At 55.4% G+C, this 17,504-nt stretch overlaps 6 protein-coding genes across 6 annotated transcripts; 3 read left to right on the top strand and 3 right to left on the bottom strand.

Annotated features, from left to right (window-relative positions):
* Window positions 1-114: 114 nt before the first annotated feature.
* On the bottom strand, window positions 115-2,887 carry MKK02DRAFT_24834 (acyltransferase ChoActase/COT/CPT; the record flags this gene model as incomplete). The annotated part of the gene is made up of 14 exons (XM_053086943.1): window positions 115-218; window positions 268-507; window positions 558-826; window positions 875-987; window positions 1,034-1,137; window positions 1,182-1,506; window positions 1,550-1,675; window positions 1,710-1,964; window positions 1,999-2,108; window positions 2,151-2,217; window positions 2,251-2,431; window positions 2,479-2,498; window positions 2,547-2,590; window positions 2,635-2,887. 14 exons carry the CDS (start codon window positions 2,885-2,887, stop codon window positions 115-117), a joined length of 2,211 nt encoding a protein of 736 aa, XP_052945393.1.
* Window positions 2,888-3,836: 949 nt separating this feature from the next.
* MKK02DRAFT_26694 (NAD-P-binding protein) lies at window positions 3,837-4,607 on the top strand (the record flags this gene model as incomplete). Its single annotated transcript, XM_053087240.1, has 1 exon — window positions 3,837-4,607. The coding sequence occupies one exon, from the start codon at window positions 3,837-3,839 to the stop codon at window positions 4,605-4,607; it is 771 nt and encodes a 256-aa protein (XP_052945392.1).
* Window positions 4,608-4,958: 351 nt separating this feature from the next.
* Window positions 4,959-5,833, top strand: MKK02DRAFT_36768 (NAD-P-binding protein; the record flags this gene model as incomplete). The annotated part of the gene is made up of 2 exons (XM_053089492.1): window positions 4,959-4,985; window positions 5,036-5,833. 2 exons carry the CDS (start codon window positions 4,959-4,961, stop codon window positions 5,831-5,833), a joined length of 825 nt encoding a protein of 274 aa, XP_052945391.1.
* A 392-nt stretch (window positions 5,834-6,225) lies between these two features.
* Window positions 6,226-10,687, bottom strand: MKK02DRAFT_32994 (uncharacterized protein; the record flags this gene model as incomplete). The annotated part of the gene is made up of 18 exons (XM_053088623.1): window positions 6,226-6,430; window positions 6,520-6,591; window positions 6,687-6,771; window positions 6,817-6,961; window positions 7,021-7,444; window positions 7,629-7,642; window positions 7,688-8,150; window positions 8,207-8,275; window positions 8,322-8,448; window positions 8,501-8,642; window positions 8,703-8,998; window positions 9,034-9,336; window positions 9,385-9,397; window positions 9,445-9,936; window positions 10,007-10,046; window positions 10,103-10,190; window positions 10,242-10,353; window positions 10,427-10,687. 18 exons carry the CDS (start codon window positions 10,685-10,687, stop codon window positions 6,226-6,228), a joined length of 3,351 nt encoding a protein of 1,116 aa, XP_052945390.1.
* A 501-nt stretch (window positions 10,688-11,188) lies between these two features.
* MKK02DRAFT_24717 (SAC3/GANP/Nin1/mts3/eIF-3 p25 family-domain-containing protein) lies at window positions 11,189-13,213 on the top strand (the record flags this gene model as incomplete). The annotated part of the gene is made up of 10 exons (XM_053086922.1): window positions 11,189-11,217; window positions 11,266-11,406; window positions 11,500-11,557; window positions 11,720-12,025; window positions 12,075-12,152; window positions 12,198-12,332; window positions 12,379-12,451; window positions 12,507-12,632; window positions 12,676-12,883; window positions 12,928-13,213. 10 exons carry the CDS (start codon window positions 11,189-11,191, stop codon window positions 13,211-13,213), a joined length of 1,440 nt encoding a protein of 479 aa, XP_052945389.1.
* A 959-nt stretch (window positions 13,214-14,172) lies between these two features.
* On the bottom strand, window positions 14,173-17,436 carry MKK02DRAFT_32992 (uncharacterized protein; the record flags this gene model as incomplete). The annotated part of the gene is given in 13 exon segments (XM_053088622.1): window positions 14,173-14,292; window positions 14,321-14,403; window positions 14,489-14,542; window positions 14,585-14,729; window positions 14,782-15,177; window positions 15,549-15,553; window positions 15,573-15,678; window positions 15,821-16,030; window positions 16,060-16,603; window positions 16,660-16,728; window positions 16,798-16,903; window positions 16,972-17,113; window positions 17,173-17,436. 13 exon segments carry the CDS (start codon window positions 17,434-17,436, stop codon window positions 14,173-14,175), a joined length of 2,244 nt encoding a protein of 747 aa, XP_052945388.1.
* Between the last annotated feature and the right edge of the window lie 68 nt (window positions 17,437-17,504).

Below are 17,504 nucleotides of genomic sequence, written 5' to 3'. Positions count from 1 at the left end.
GTGATCTGGTCCTGATCAAGGTGATACAAGCATTCATTTTCCGAAAAGTACATGAGACGCCCAGCTAATATTCCGACATCGTGAGGGTCTTTCCTGTTCACATCAGCTGCTGTTTCACCGCGCGGGCATCAGAAGCGACTCACCGATCTGCGGTCTCCTCCGCTTAGCCTGCGCAGCCCCATCATTCGCCCCAACGTCAAAGAAGCCAAAGCCGCTCACTGTCGCATCAGCTCCCACTCACGCCTTGCAAACGGCATGAGAACTTACACATCTCCTCCTCCTCTTCATCGTCATTCTCCACCGTGATGGGCTTGCCGGTCCTCGCATCCCTCAACGTCCCGGTATGGTCCACCCAGTGCTGAGGCGCCTCGTTCGCATCCTTCCAGAGGGCAATGAGCATTGTCCGGACCTGCAGGAGGTATGCTTGAAGAGTCGAGAGGAGTCGGCGTGTCTGGAGGTGTTTTGACGACATGCAGATAGAGATCCCTTCATCTTTGATAATGTAGCCTGGAATATCAGATTCTCTCGCACGAGTAGCGGTGGAGCAGGCAACTGACCGATCCCGTAGCCTTCTGGAGTGACAGGCCCAAAACCGAATAGTCTCAACGCAGGATTGCCGCAGTTCGATGTCGACAATACGCTGGTCCCGAGCAGACCATACCCCGGATCAGTGAAGATCTCGGGTACAGTCATAGTATCGGGATCGCGCTCGTGGTCGCTTGATCGTCGAGACGAGGTACCGTCGCCACTGCCTTTGACGTTCTCCTTGGCCGCACGCTGCGCTTGGATATCCCGCTGGATGAGAGAGTGCATGGCGTACATGTGCCTGCAGCGTCAGCCTCGGATCTCTCTTATACCGTGGGAGTGGGCTCACCGGTCCTGCCCCTGCCCGGCCGAACAATCCCTCGTGAGCTGAGTATGACGCTTGCAAGCTGCTCTGAGCGCAGCGATCTTCTCCTCTGGCTTAGCAGTCTCGGACAAGAAGGTCTCTTGATTAGCCGACACCCCTTGTATCGTCCATAGGTGAACCTACCTTGACAAAGTTGACACTTTCTGGCTGGACCGTCCGGATGGCCTCCGTCCGACCATGCAAGAATGCCTTGGTCATAGCTGGCTCATAAGTCGACTCCACGCGCCCTGACGATCAGCTATCCTCCGCACTTCGTAAGCAAAGTACTCACCGTACAGCCCATAGTAAGCCGCCTGGAACGCCATCTGCACAAACGCATCCGGACTGAACCCGTGCCGCTTGATAAAGGCACTTCCGTATCCCTTAAATTCGAGCGCCTGGCTATCGTTCTGACAGATCAGATCAGAGATGCGAGTCTCGGCGTACCGGACGCCCGCGCGGAGGTCGGGCGTAAGCTTCCACTCGAGCTTCTTGGGCGATGTATCGTACTCCTCGTCAGGCTCGTCGTTTGATTTGCCCTTGTTCTTGGATCGGCCGGCGCGGGAGAAGGGGGAGGGACGAGCTTTAAACAAGGATGGGGTGGAGGGGTTGATGGTCTGCCAGTCAGTAAGATCTAGGGAGCAGGTGTAGGGCACGCACCTTCGCGAACAGTAGAACCAGCTCAGTGTACACGTCGGCGGCGTAACGGAGGACAGTGTGACCATCTACACCCGTATGCTCAAAATTGACTCCAGCGTCGCCGTTGCTGCAGACTATGATTTGCAGCTATCCATCAGCTCAAGCCGATCTAGGGACTCACCTTATCATACCACCTGTTTGTACAGGTCCCCGTCTGAATGCCTCCCTCGAGCGCGTAGCTTCCACACAGGAAGTTCCCGCACAGCTCGCCCAGGTCTTCCGTCGCAAAGTCATCTAGACAGACCACGAACAGCGCCGACTCGATCTTCTCCAGCGAGGCCGCATTGGACTTGTTGGATGTGATGAGCTGATTCCGGAGACTGGACCAGATCTTGCGTGATTCGGTGGTCAGAACACCAAGGGCATTGGGGGCGACCTGCAATTAGCTAAAAGCCAGTCGATGAACGTACCTCTTGTACTGGAGTCTTGTCGGAATCACGGACGACAGCTTCGAGGTTGGTCAAGATTTCTCGGTCAGACAGGAGGGGACGGTACTTCGAGTCCAGGCAGTCGAACCAGTCTGAATATGAGCTGTAGCCCAACAGGAGGCCCTACGACTTACAGAACTGTCCGCGACGGATGATGACGACGTGTTTGCTCTCGTTGTGCATTTGCATCTGACACCCGCGCTCCTGTCAGCTCTTGATCAAGTATATGCTCACCTCTGTAGGTACACGACATGCCCCGAACAGCCGCTCGTATTGGCTCATGTCGAGCGGTGTGTCTCGTACGGCGTCCGGCTGGAGCAGTCCATTCCGCTGATCGTGGATGAAGAAGAGTGACGAGAGGATGAGGGAGGCGGCACGAGCTAGCTGAGGGTTCGATCTAGGTGTGACATCCGAGCTAATCGTCAGCTGTAGCACGAGAGGTGCCAGGGCGAAGGAGCTTACGATAGGACGAAGAATGGATTCTACGCTGTCAGCTATGTCCAGACACTGTTTGGTTGTATGTAGCTCACCAAGCTCAAAACAACCGAGTCGGCGAAGTTCAAGTAGCTCTCATCTGTAAATCAGCAATGTCTCTCGTACGCCGTACCCTAGACTCACACCAGAACTCCTCAATGTAGCTCTCCACGCCTTCATTGTACTCTTCGAGCCGCTTCTGCCATCTGGCCCCCTCTCCACTCGTCAAGAACTCCTGTACGACCTTCTTCGTCTTGTCATGTTCGGCAGGATCTTGAAGACCTTCCAGAGCCCGTAGGTACCGCTTGCACGAGTCCTCGAGCTTTGGGATGGGCAGCTTGGGAAGCTTGGACTCCTTGAGCTGCTTGTTGGTGACGCTGCCGTTGGTGCTCGGCATGGCTGTCTGAGAGACTTCGGTCGGGAGAGTTGGAGGTGGGTTGGTACTCATGATAGGGGTCGTTGCTCAGGCAGGGTGTCTCGAAGTATAGACCGACTTGCTGTATAGGGGGAAGGGGGGGGTGAAGGTGAAGTGGAGGTCGTTGGCGCTCTTATAGCGGTCAAGCTGGTGGTCGTCATTCTAGTTCTGCTAAATCTCCCGATCAGTTTAAGCGGATACCGGTAAAGCTTTATCCGAGGTGACCGGTGACGGCATGCAGATCAAAGACCGAGGAATGCCGATCCAACGGCCGAAAGAGCTGCCGGAGGAAGAGGCAAAGACATGGTCAATCCTTTGTCGCTCCTTGAACACTCCCGTCCTCTTGCTTCGCTTCGCAGCTACATATGCAATGCCCTCGCCGACAGATAGTCAAGTAGCTTCCGTGTTCCAGCAGGCTCGCCTCTTAACATAAGTGGAAGACTTCAGCACGGGCTGTAGCAATCCCAATTTGCGCAAAGCGATGATCGAGCGCCGCTCGAACAGAGTCCAGGTCCTCCGGCCCTCCGGAGTGGATATTGATGGGTGGCCACCGTTCTGGACACTCACATCTTGCGACCCTGTTTGTCTACTGATACATCAATTTTGACGCCATCGAGTAAGTTCGCCAGGTCGATGGCTAGTGCTCTAACGCGCGCTAGTGCCACCTTCTAGCACTGCGTCTCGGCATTTCGGAGATATACCCATCTCTCGCCTTCGGATCCGCCATTTCTGGAGCACACATCGACGTCCGGGTCCATGCCGAATACAATTTCCCCATTGCCTTTCTCACTGGAGAACCTTGAAACCCATCTCAATCCTCGTCGACTCACCATGAAGACCATCATTGTTACCGGTGCTGTAAGTCCCTCTTCGACCAAGAACCCTTGGTCTATTAGCTGACTCTTGACAGAATCGAGGCATCGGTCGCACCATGTGCGATGTCATCCTGGCCCACCCATCCCTCACCCAAACCCCCATCACTCTCTACGCTACCTCTCGCGCGGGCTCAGATCTGAACATCATCCCACGTGATCCCACACACAAAATTCACTATGCCTCCCTCGATATCTCCAGCTCGGAAAGCATCTCCAGCTTCCAGCGCATCCTGTCCGAGGCTGGCCAGCCTGTCGATATCCTCATCAATAACGGCGGTGTCTTTCTTGACGACGAGGCGACGTACGAGAACGCCGTTTGCAGCCTGAACGTCAACTATCGAGGGACACTGGAAATGTGTCACATGGTCTTGCCGCACATGCGGGAGGGCTCTCGGATCGTCTCGGTCTCATCCGTCCTATCGCGGCTGCGGGAATACTCGCCAGAGCTGCAGGAGCGGTTCCGGACGGTCTCGACCCTCCCTGAGGTGGAGGAGCTGGCGAGCGAGTATCTGGAGGCGTTCAAGGCGGGAACACTGGCGGAGTGGGGTTGGCCGATGGAGGCGTACGGTGTATCCAAGGCGCTTATAAATGCGTTCACGCGGGTGCTAGCGAGCGAGAATGAGGGGGTTTTGATCAATTGCTGTTGCCCTGGATGGGTGGATACGGTGATGGGGCAGAAGGTCGGGGGTTCGCCGCCTAAGAAGCTGGAGGATGGAGCAAGGATCCCAGTCATGCTAGCATTGGGGGATATAGGGGGAGTGAGCGGGATCTACTGGGCAAATGACAGTATTGAGAGTAGCGAGGAGGGCAAGGTACAGGTATGGTAGATTGGCAGTAGCAGACATCATCAGGACAAACTACTGCGGCGAGTCAATGATCAATGATGGGCGCTTCCGGGCTATGCCCTTAATGGCTCGAAAGCGGTCTTGTATCTCTTCGCTGTGACGGCCGACGCGAGTTCCGTAAAATTATAGCATGAGGAATGAGGACCCCTTGATCGCCATCGTCATCGATCTCGATCGATTCAAAGTCCGGCGGCAAGCTCGGGCGCTCAAAGCCACTGTAGCTGACATCTGTGTGAATAGTATAACTACCTCAACTATACGACTCGTCTTTCCCAAGCAACAGCCAGCACTCAAGGTTTCGTCAACTCCCTCCATTTAACACCCGAATACCAAATGAAGACCATTATCGTTACTGGCGCTGTAAGTGCTCACTACGTCAAACGGAGCAGATCGCGAAGCTGATCGACCAGAACCGAGGAATCGGTCGTGCAATCTGCGACGTCGTCCTTGCCCATCCTTCCCTTGCCACAACTCCCGTCACCCTCTATGCCACATCCCGGGCCGGCTCGGATCTGGGCATCCCCACTCAGCGGCCGGACCACAAGGTCCACTACGCCTCCCTAGATATCTCCAGCTCGGACAGTATCTCCAAGTTCGAGCGGACTTTGGCAGACGCAAAGCAGCCGGTGGACGTCCTCATCAATAATGCCGGGGTCAACCTCGACGACAAGCCGACCGCGGACAATGCGGTCTCCACCCTGAACACCAACTACCGGGGGACACTGGCCATGTGCCGCATGATTCTCCCTCACATGCAGAAGGGATCGCGGATCGTCTCCCTCTCGTCGGTCGGGTCCATGCTGAACGGGTATTCGGACGAGCTGAAGAAGCGGTTCCGGACGGTCTCTACCCTCCCGGAGATCGAGCAGCTGGCGGAGGAGTACTCGAAGGCGTTCAAGGACCAGAAGTTGAAGGAGGAGGGATGGCCGGGTCCGGGCAAGTCGTATAGCGTGTCCAAGGCGTTGATTAATGCCTTTACGCGGGTGTTGGCGGAGGAGAACAAGGGGATCCAGATCAACTGTTGTTGCCCTGGTTGGGTGGAGACGGATATGGGGAAAATGGTCGGGAGCTCGCCGCCCAAGACGTTGGAGGAGGGCGCAAAGATCCCAGTCAGGCTGGCGCTAGGGGATGATGGTGGTGTCACTGGCATCTACTGGGCCAACGACAGTATCAAGGACAGGGGAGAGGGCAAGGTGCAGGAGTGGTAGATCGGAGATGGAACGCTGTTCATAGCAGTATATACAACGTTGTACAAAGATAGAGAAAGCATGGACCGGCCATACTATCCCGCCATAAGCTGGACCCCAAACTATCAGATATCGGACTGCTCCTTTATTAATCATTATCCGCACTGCTTGATAAACTGATACATCAGCGCCCCCTCTTTCCATTCGTGTCTGATTTTGTACTCACCTTCTTCACCGTCTCCAGCTGATGTTCCGCCATATTCACCATCGCCTTTGCCCCAAAGTCCAACTTCCCCGCCCGCTTCAGTGACTCTCGCATGGCCTCAGCGAAATCCGCCACGTCTTGTACAGCAGCGAGTACCGCGGTCTTGCCGCTTGTATTTCCGGTAGCGACAGCATGGGTGCATGCAGTATCATCCGATTCGACCGTGTTGAGTCTGGAGGTCGACGCTGAAGCTGGGACCGGTACTGTAACCGGGATCGTCGCTGGGGCTGGCTGGGACTTGTACAGCGAGAATGTCGGAGGAGGGATGTCGATCTGGGACGGCGGCGGACCAGGGCGTTGAGGGCGATGTGTGGCAGAAGGGTCGGACCGCATGGTCTTGGTCGGGACTGGTGCTAATTTAGCGGCGTGCAAGGCCCGCGTCGTCTTCCTTCTTGGGTCAGCACTTTCCTTCTTCCGTTGGCGACTCTACGTTACTACTCACGATCCGCCTGGTGTCTTCAGTTTGGTCAAAAATAGGTCGCAACCTTTGTTCCACATGTGGCAATGCAAGCACCTGGGACATCAAGTCAGCGCAAGCTACCAGATATGGGCCGGACGGCTGAATCCTACCGTGATGCAATATAGTGAGTCGTCGGGTCAACGACCGACCTGCCCTGCTTCGATGTCGAGGCTTTCGGCTCGAGACGCACGATACAGTCGATGCCGCCGTCCATACAGGTGCTGCATGGGCCCTCTGCTTGATCAGCGGCTATATCGCAGAACAGCCATGAGGACTCACCTGCTCCGCCTGGTTGATCCAAATCAACAATACCCCAGATAGCTGTTTTGTCTTGGAGCTTGTCAAGATTCGCGCCAGCCCGCCTGACCGTCATGCTTTTCAAAGCGTAGTCCTTCGACAGGGTCTCAAATCGCTTGCATCCTTCCTATACTCATCAGCTCCAAGCAAGTCATACCGCCCAGAAGGGAAGGAAAGTTGATTCACCCGCCATAACGAATGCTGCCTGACAGCCGGAAGATGTGTAAAGCTCGGCTGGCGATACTGATGGCTAGAATCTCCCTTCACGCCGTCCGCCGTGCTCGCGGCCCCACCCTCCGACTTTCGCTTCTTGCTGGGTAGCTGGGTTGAGCCATTTCCGCCCAGAGGACGTTTCGCTGGAGCGGGCGGGGCGAAAGGTTCGACATAGTCATCCTCTTCGAGCCAGTCTGACTCGTCATCGACAGAGGGCGACCGTTCCTTCTTGACGGGGGCAACCATGATGCCGTGCAACGGCGCAGTGCGGAACAGAGTGAAAGAGAAGGAAAGTATCAGAAATTGATGAGCAGTGAGCTCGGCGGACGGACTTCTAAATCCAGGCACCGATATGCCGTAAACAACCGGCATTCCTCCTCGTGCAGCCGATATACAGCTTGACCTGAGGCGACGTGTCTATACGGCTGCGACCTCACCTGAACCCATTGGAGCAGATCATTCGCCGTGGTCATCCCTCTGATACATTACACTTCGGATCCAGATACAAATGTACACTTCACAAGCTACACAAGCCACAGTCCCTCCTTGCCTCCTGCCCTAATCCCCTCTTCAGATGCTACCGCTCCTCCACATACTGCCAGTCAGCACACCTCTTGCTCCATTAGACACCAATACTTACCTTCTCTATCAACTGAATCTGATGCTCCGCCATGAGGAACAGACTCCTCGTGGGCAAGTCCAACTTGCCCTTCTCCGACAAGATCTTCCTCATATTGTCCGCAAACTCCTTGACGTCGCTGATAGCAGTGAGAACGTCCTCCCTGCTGCTTTCCGGAGCCCCATAATCGCTCTCCGGCTGCGGAGAGAGGCTTGGTGCCGAGTAGCCGTTCGTAGCTGGCTTGGCCTCGACGGACCACGAGAGGTCTGGCTCGCTCGGCGCTCTATCGGGCTGCCGTACTTTGCGTCGGGTTGATGGCTTCGCCGCGGGGAAAGTAGGCTGCTCTCGTGTTGGCTGTCTGGCAGGAACGGATTTGGTCACTGCCTGAGAGGCGGATTGAGTTGAGCGGCGGGGGAGAGGGGGATCGTTGATGACCTTGGGTTTGGATTTGGCTTTGGTGGATGGCGCAGATTTGGGGTTTTGGCTGCTTCATCAGCTCGCGCATAAACACAGAACCCAAAAGATAAATCCTCTACCCACCTGCTCGAGGGCGAGTATAGAGACAGATAGGCATCACATCCGGCGCATTGGGCAATACAGCGGATACAGCTGTAGCATCAGCTAGACCGAAGGGGTGGGATGCCGGTGGACTGACCGAGAGATCGCTCGATAAGACGTCGAGGGAGCTGATGAGCCAGCCGAGTCAGTCTGCACTGCGGGTTGAGGTGACACCTTGACGATACATTCCTCTTTGGATCTGAAGCAAGCCATGCACGAAGAGTCTAAGCTGTCAGCTCATTCTTCCTCCCTCAGTGCCCAGCTGCCATGACTGACTTTTGTCCCCCATCTTGGACTCGCGGATGATGCCCCAGGTACACTCGAAGTCTGAGAGCTGCTTCAATGACTGAGAAGTCCGTTCTTCGCTCTTGGACCCAGCTGTGCGTTGAAGGGTATCGCTGACCTTCTCGCAGTATGTCTACACGTGTCAGAGCATGATGGCCAGCTACCTGCGCGGATGATGTGCTACAGTACTCACCTGCCATACTGTATTTTCCCGAATGTTGTTGACCAAGACAAAGCTCCCCCTCGCCTGCTCCTTCCCGGTTGAGTCAACATCCACATCTTGTACCGCCTTTTGCGTCGACTTTCTCTTCTTTCTCGCCTGAGGAGAAGGGGCATATTCTGCCTCATTCTGCCTGCTCTCGACATTGTTGATACCCCCCTCGTCAGGCTCGACAAACTCAATCTCGTCTCGCCAGTCCGAAGTGGTGCTGTCGGAGGCCGACCGGGACCGTCTGCGGTTTTGCGACATCGCGGGTTCGAAATGCGGATCTGAAGGACCAAGGATGAAAGCTGTGAGCAGTCACGTACTAGGCTGCTCGTGCAGACGAAACAGCAAGGTAGATGAAAGTTGTTGTTGATAGCAGGTTTGAGGAGGTTTGGCGCAGGCGGACCGCTGATATTTGGCGCTTCCGTCGGAAGTACGGAAGTCAGCGCTGCAGCAGCGCTCAGCCACTGCACCAGCTTCGGTCCTTGTCGAGCGCGACTCGCTTGTTCCGGCATAGAAAGTGATTCATGGTAGATGTCACCGCCTAGATACCGAGCGCATCGATAGTAAATGGATGATATGAGCATACAAAGACCCCCGGAGACATGAGATTGAACGCAAGCTGCCAAATAATCCTAAAACGCGGCCGCCACCTGAACGACTCAATAACTTTCTTCGACGTACTGCTTATCAGCCTAGCCTTTTGAGATAAGTCCAAAGGATGACTGACCTTTCGAATGACCGACAACTGATCTTCTATCATGAAGAACATGCTCCTTGTCTTCAAATCCGCTCCCGGCAGCTTTCCCCTCATACTGAGCACAAACTCGCCCAGGTCTTTAACGGCCGAGTCCGCTGATTCTTTGGCAATAGCGGACGCGATGTTCTTGTCGAGCCTGGGACGTCTGCTGCTGGTATCCGGCGATTCGGGCAGACTATTGCTCGCGCTGAGTGCCGCCGAGACGGGCGCGATAGCGGATGATGCTTTGGGATTCCGCCGTAACCCGGACGCATCGATGGGAAGTGGCGCCTTGGATGTGGGTGGACGCGGCACAGCTACCTTGCTGGCCTTGATGGAGGAGGTTCGGCTGGCAGTCGCGCTCAGAGAAGCAGGGCGCAGATTGGAAGCGACAGGCGGCTTGCGGGGACTTGCGCGAGTTCCAGAGCTTCTCCTCGCTGGCGCCGAGCGCGCTTGGTATGGCTCATCCCTGTGCCTGATGAGCTAGGGCTTCACCTTGCACTCGTCGTCTCGTCATCACGCACGCGTCTTTGTCATGGGTCTGACTGCTCACCAGATCACACCCGTGATGGAAAGTGTGACAGGCAATACACCTACACATGATCAGTATTGGGCATATCACCTCGGCGGGGGTCTGGCCATTACTCACGCAGAGACTATGAAAAGCTCGGAGTCTACCGGAGCTAGCTGGACTATGCAGTCCACGTCTTTACTCTGGCATTGGCTGCAACGCCCAGCTGATCGTCAGCGCAATGCAAGCATGACTTGTGCGGAATACAAGGACCTACCCATCGATCGAGGCTGCTTATCTTCGATGATCCCCCACTCGTTCGCTCTGTCCTGGAACCTCTCCAGTTTCCTCTCGACCTGGCGCACCGCCTTGGCAGAGGTACTGTGAATCTACCCTTTGATGTGCTGGCAGCATTCCTGCCCAATCAGCTTTAGCTTGGCCGATACCTTGCAAACGGCTCACCTCGTAAACGTCGTGGCTCACCAAATTCGACAGCTTGCGCCATTTTGGCTGACGATACGCCTGAGATAGTCGGTGAGCGGTGTGGGCGCTCATTCCACTGTCGACCTTATCGCCTGGCGCTGCTATCCTCGCCTTCTTTTTGGTCGGAGATGCGGCTCGCGGTCGGCTCGGCCCTGCCTCTTGGTCCACATCGACATCATCCTCCTCGAGCCAGTCTGACTCGGAGTCGCTCCCTGGCGAGAACCGACCAGGCTTGCTCATGATGCCTGGGCTGTTCGGCCGAAGGAGCTTTGGGAGGGGCCCTGACTGTGCCGGGCGGTCAATTCGCAAGACCTACACCCCTATAGCTGGGTCTGTCTCTATCTGTGATATGGTGAATGCCATGGTACAATACAGAGGAGAGATAGAGGATGATGTGCACGTGACCAACCTGCAATCGGGCGACTTGCTTCTTGTGGTAATTTCAATCCAATAGCAGAAAAGGTCTCTCAAGCTTGTCTGATCAGCCTCCCTCTCGACATTGACTATATGGCTCCAAATCCCTATTACCATAGGCTCTCCCCGGCACGCACCAGCACTAGCTCTGTAGACGTCTGAACAGATAGCGACCAATTTCAGCCGACAAAGTGGCTCAACTTTCCCGTCTAGGCGGTCTCTTTGCGTGGATTCGCCCTTTTCAGCCCGCCTCTCCGTCCTCTACCCTGCCTCGCACCTCTGGCCTCTGCACCTATATCGAGATCATACTAACGTCCCTCGTCAACAATGTCATCCTCGTGGCCACCTGAGCTGAAGTGAGTTCAGCCTGTCTACCCTCTCGTGACTTGCCGCTGACTGAACAGGGCTTGGGTACAGGAATGCCTCTCAAAGGCAACCCCATCCAACAAGACAGCGGTCAACCTCGAGTTGAAGCAGGTGCTCTTCAAGGCGCACGCAGATGGTACTTTGAATTCGACAGACTGGTCCAAGGTGGAATTACAAGCGTGAGTATTTGGTACTGACATCGCTGCCGAATCAGCTGACCCTCCAGCCTCAAAGCCCAGGCCCATCGCACCACGCACGTCCTGCAGGCACAGACCAGTCCCTATGCTGCACGATCAGCACAAGCCATACCACCGCCTAATGCTGTCCCGGGTCCCTTCTCATCGTACCCTGCTCATTATTCTGCTCCTAACCCTTATCCTGCCCCCAACCCTTATTCTACTCCACATGGAGGGCCAAGTACCAACGGCGGCCCCAGTGGACAGAAGGTTGATGCCCCGTTGAACACTAAAAAGAAGAAGAGAAAGAAGTGAGCAGACCATTTTCCTCCTGCGGTCGAGAGTACCGCTGACATGCAGCGACGATGATTCTAGCAAATCAATGCTTACTCCCTACCACTTCACCACCCTAGCCGAGTCCGAGGCCCTCGCTAGACGCGCTGCGAGATTCTCCAAGCCAGGATTGGGTGGTGGAGGAGCAGATCCAAATTCGATGGGAGCATCGGAATGGTTTGACCCGGACGAGCAGGACATGTTGGCTGGGGCGATGGGGCCGAAGAAGAGGTTGCGCGGAAAGGGCGGACTAGGGTATGGGGGAGTGGAAGCTATGGAGATAGACCCAGTAAGTATCGTGTTTACACTTGGTGTTTCGACAACAGCTGACGAAGCAGAACGTTATTGACTGGGACCATTTCACAATCAAAGGTACCAGTACGAAGCTCGAAAAGTCATATCTCAGATTGACCTCGGTAAGGCCTAATCTAAATACCGGCTAGTCAGGAGCTGATCATCAGGAACCATCTCCAGCTGATATACGCCCTCTTCCCATCCTCAAACAAACTCTGCACCTTCTCAAGACCAAGTGGAAAGACAACCATAACTACGCTTACGCGGTCGACCAGTTCAAGAGTATGCGTCAGGATCTAACTGTGAGTACTATACTCGGTGATAATGCGTAGCGTAGCTGATCTTCAGGTACAACGGATCAAGAACACTTTCACTGTGGAAGTGTACGAAATCCACGCCAGAATAGCATTAGAAGCGGCGAGTTCGGCTGACTTCCCGCATGTTGACGGAGACAGGGAGCTGATATTGACAGAAAGACCTAGGCGAGTACAATCAGTGCCAATCGATGCTACGTCAGCTCTATGAGCTCGGCATCGGCGGCCATCCCCAAGAATTCCTCTCGTACCGCATCATCTACCTATTGCATACCAAGAACAGAAGTGGTCAGTTCCCCTCTCTTCGTTCCCGATAGTCACTGACAACCAGATATGGCCTCTCTGTTGGCCCAGCTAACCCCGGCGGAAAAGGCCGACCCCTCCATCCATCATGCTCTCCAGGTGCATGCTTCCCTTGCTACATCCAACTACGCCCGCTTCTTCCGTCTCTTCAACACCGCACCCAATATGAGCGGATACATCATGGACCATTTCGTCGAGCGGGAACGCATGGCTGCTCTCGCCGTCATGTCCAAAGCGTCAGTCCTCTTTTTTTCCTTGAGACTATACGCTGACTTTACAGTTATATCACCCTTCCTCTCGCCTACATCACCCGTCTCCTAGCCTTCGAGAACGAAGAAGACGCTCACAACTTCCTCGAACACCACGAAGCCGCCATCTTCACGAACCCTACCCTCCCCGAAACAGCCCCTGCCGCCAAGACCAAATCTGCAGCTTGGAATCCCGCCCCAAAGCCAAAACCAACGCCCCTCGCCGAGCTCATCTGGGACGCCAAGAAGGCGGCCGGACAGATTGTGCGGGGGTTGGAAAAGTACCGCATCGTCGACTTGAAGGGGCAGGTGGTGTAGTCGCCACCGCTCATCAACGGCTTGGCGGCATACTTCGCCACCTGCTCCCGTAATCGACCTTGCTGGTTAACCTCATTCGGTCCGGACTATCGTACGGGCTATCGGGTCACAAGGACAATAGGTAAGGTATCGATTCGAGCTGACTTTATGCGGATCCAGCGGGCGGTCGGGCGGTATGCGCAGGGAGGTAATACGTTGACGGCGTGTCTTTTTGAAGCTGGTTGGCGTGGATTTGGGGTGCAGCATCACGTACTCGAGCACTCCATGCAGGTATAGCTATACTGTCATTCCGGTTCTGTCTCTGCGCTGATACCTTCCTATTCACTGGTATCTAGATATCTAGGTCCGCTCGAGTCTCGTCTCGTCTCTCTGCTCGGGTCCACCAACATGACGGAAACAAGCTACATCTCCTCGCTACTCAAGGTCTGTCACTATAGCCTGACTACTTACTCTCCCTCACATGAACTAATTGACGACCGCCTGCTCCATGTCGATCCCCCATATTCCTCGTACACCATCAGGCGAATGGTCATCGCTCAAGGGAGTTGATCCGCCGCCTAGTTTGTCAGCTACCAGCATAGCCACCTGGCCTCCGCTCACCTTTCTCAAGACCTCTATCATGTCTTCCGTCTGCTTCATTGCCACCTGCACCATAAAGCTCAACTTTCCCTCCTTGACAAGATCCTCACGAACAGCAGCGGTGAATCCGGCCATGTGGTCGATGGCTTCTACAGCTTCGGCTCTGCTGACTTTCTTGCTGTGTACGCCGGGGGTGGAGCTTTCCGCGCTGTTCCGGCTGTCGTTGACGAGCGTCGAAGCTGGCGGAGTGCCTTCTACCGATGCCCGGGCTGATGCCGGCAGAAAGAGGGGAGTAGGCCGTTTTCGCCTTGCTGCGGAGCTCGCTGGGGGAGCAGGGGAGGATTCAAGTTGTGCGCTGCTGCTTGGTGAGCTCAGATCTCTTATACCGGATGAGGGTTAGTGGCGTGTAACCAGGCGAGACCAGGCGAGACCGCCCGCCCCTCGAACATGCCGTCGTGCACCACTCTGGCCTTTTTCGGACGCGGCCGCCTCTTCAAGCCCTTGTGTGTCGCAGCGAGAGACACTCACGGTCCAGGATCTATCGCTTGCCACTCCCGGCTGAGGCTGCAGTTTTTGGCGGTGGCGATGCAGTGTACACATCTGAACGCCGACTCAGCTGATATACAATACCGAAGAAGAGCTGAGAAACTTACGCAGAGGCTATCCGGTGCACTGGGGTCATTGAGCCGAACTTACGCAGCTGCACAACGCAGTCGCTGTCTCGCTTAGAACAGGCCTGGCACCGGCCGTCTGCTCATCAGCGTGTATCTCTGTCTCAGGGGTGTGGCGTACCTAAACCGTCTTCCTGCTTTGTCTTGACCGATCCCCAAATCGTATCCTCCTCCTGGAGATACCGGCGGACCGATCTCGCGCACTTCCTGGCGCTAGAGCTTGCCTCGCGGTCGTTCTGGGTATCCCGAGCCTTCCTGTTGGCTTGCTATACGATCAGCTGGTCAGCTACTGGGGAAGTTGTGAAGACCAGAACTCACATCCCATACGGAATTGAGCTTGATCTTGACAATGACCCGCACAGCCTTCTGAACAAAGAGCTCGCTCAGCCCCCCATCATCGATCTCATTCTCCTCCTCCGACTCCTCTTCATCCTCCTGCTTGTCGTCGGATGTGACCACCGACTTCCTCTTCCTTTTGACAGGCTGGGAGGGTCCGGCACCCCTCCCGACACTCTTTCGCTTCCGCCCTTCCTCGTAATCGTCATCGCTCGCGTTGGACTGACGCTGATGGACTGGGACATCGTGGATGAAGTCAGAGGCGTCCGTTTCGGCCGAAGAGAGGCCGGATATGATATCGTCCGAGCTGTCGTCCTCCACAATGACGGGCGTTTGCGAAGAGTTACTGATATCTCTGGACATGGTAGATCCCAAAGACTGTGTGGAGAGGAAGTGAGATGAGGTTGAAGGGTAGATGAGAAGAAGTTGAGTGACCTTCTTCGACCGTGTTTCAGATTAGGTTCCGCCCCTGAGGAATGTGGAGTTGAGGCGGAACTCGGGAGGCGGGCAAAACAAGGTGATCTCCGGAGCCCATAAACTGGTTGGTTCACGTCAGAGTGACGTGCACTACACAAGGCACATAGCGATCAAAGTCAGACCTCTGTGCCCGGCGCAGCTCCAAACGCCACTTCGGCTTGGTCCAGCACACGGTCGCTTCCCTACTCCACACCCGGGGCCAGCTACGTATGCGCGCATTGACAGCCTATCACCCGCTCACGCTCGCCCCGTCGTCGTCCCGGAGCACTCACTGCACCTACGACTCAATCACCCACTCGGCGAGGTGTCAGTAGATGGGAGAGCGGTCCGCCATAAATACGTGTCCATCGAGATTGTGAGCACACCCCTACCGACTTGTACAGATGCAATGATATCTCCTCCCTATGTATGATGTATATCCCAACTCTTTTCTCCGTGCACCTGAGCAAACGCAAATCACTCCCGAGATAGTCCCAACGCCTGATCCATATCAGCTCGACCAGCCTAGTGAGTCTCAGACATTATCAGCGGAGTTCCTACTCACCTCGTTGATCACCGCTTGGTGCTCCTCCATCAAGCGAAACTGGGTCTTGAGCTCGAACCCGAGGACTCCGTTGTTCTTCTCAATCCTCTCCTTCAAATGACCCCTGAACTCCTCGATGTATCGGACGGCTCCCAGCGCGCGCGCGTTGTCCGAGCTAGAGCCAGCAGCCGCTGGTTCCGCCGAACCGATCCAGTTGTCAGCTTCGTATATCTCCACTGCGAAGCGATAAGAAGACTCACACGCCGAAGTACTGTCAACTCGACCCCCAGCATCTTGAAGATTGACTTTGTCTCCCATGGAAGCTCGACCTGGCCATTGAGAGAGAGGAGCTCCTGTCCGCGGATCGAGAAGGCCTCGATATCGTCCAGAGCCGAGAGAAGTTTTGCGACGCTAGGGCCGCGACCGGGAGGAGGGGGTTTGTCTTTGGGTAGGGAGGCGCCGTTGGCGAGGGGCGGATGAGACCGGCAAATGCTGGTGATGGTGGTTTGCTGGGTCTGCGCGATCCCGTGTCTGGCCTCCGCGGTATCTGCCTTGCTGGTAAGCGTGTGCGCAGGCGTGGGACCGATATTGGCGGGTGCGGTCGAATTAGTGCTCTTCGAAGCCGGGAGTTGGGGTTGCCGCTGGGACCGTATAACAGGAGCGACGCTTCGGACACCTGAAGGAACGCCCTTGTAACGTTCCGCCCGGGTCTGTGCTTGATTCGGAGGCGCAGATGTCGAGGGGCCTGCCCAGGAGCCTTGAGGTTGCCTAGAAATGGAGCGTTCAGATGGGCTGGAACGTATGCTACAGGTCTCAGCATACGACCATGTCTTCAAGCTCAGACGAGGACCGAGACTAACCGCTTGGAGACAGAGTTCCGACTCTTTGTGATACTACAGCTCCTAGACTTAGTCATGCAGATTATGCACCTGAGCATCATCAGTACCTCGAACGACGACAAGAACGACAGGACACGTGTCTTTAAGTCACCGGCTTACCTTGACACAACTTTGTAAGAGAGTGGATCCAACCCCACAGTGATGTGCTCGAGACGGACAATACACTCGCGATCGACATGCGCAGCACACCGCGTGCACTGATGTACTGCTTCATCAGTACTTGCTCCTTGTGGTACTTCCTTCTCTCATGTCATTCTGAAACCCATCACTCACCTTGCGCACCGTCTGGAGGGCGCTCGATGATACCCCAGACGGACTTGGGGTCGACCAAGTGCGCGAGGAGGCTCTGGAAGCCCCTCACAGTCGTTGCGCTTGAGCTGGTCCGTATTCTTCCCAGCATAGTATTTCGACATGTCTGCAGTGGTCAGCTCCCTACCTCAAGTAAGGATTAGCTTTACTGTAAGCGTCCCTTACCTCGTACGTAGGGTGTTGTTTGACGTCCGGAACCAAGCGGAAGGCTGGCTGATGGTATTCGTATGCCGACTTGGGTCTCTCAGAGCTATCCGAATGAAGCGAGTGTGGATCCCCTTTCTTCTCTGCATCATCGCCTTCTTTCTTGACTCTGATGTCATCCTCTTCCTCCTCGGTCAGATACGACTCCCCGTCGTCCGAATAGAGCAATTCGGGGTCGTCCTGGGTACCAGCCCCTCGCTTAAGGGATGGATGGGAGCTAGACATACTGCCAAGCGGAAAGATATAGAGCTGACGAGGGAAGAGGGAAGAAAGAACGAAAGGGATTGGGAATG

This window comes from Dioszegia hungarica, assembly GCF_025882075.1.
Source record: "Dioszegia hungarica strain PDD-24b-2 chromosome Unknown MKK02contig_8, whole genome shotgun sequence".
Taxonomy (NCBI): Eukaryota; Fungi; Basidiomycota; class Tremellomycetes; order Tremellales; family Bulleribasidiaceae; genus Dioszegia; species Dioszegia hungarica.
This window is presented reverse-complemented; position numbering and strand designations above follow the sequence as displayed.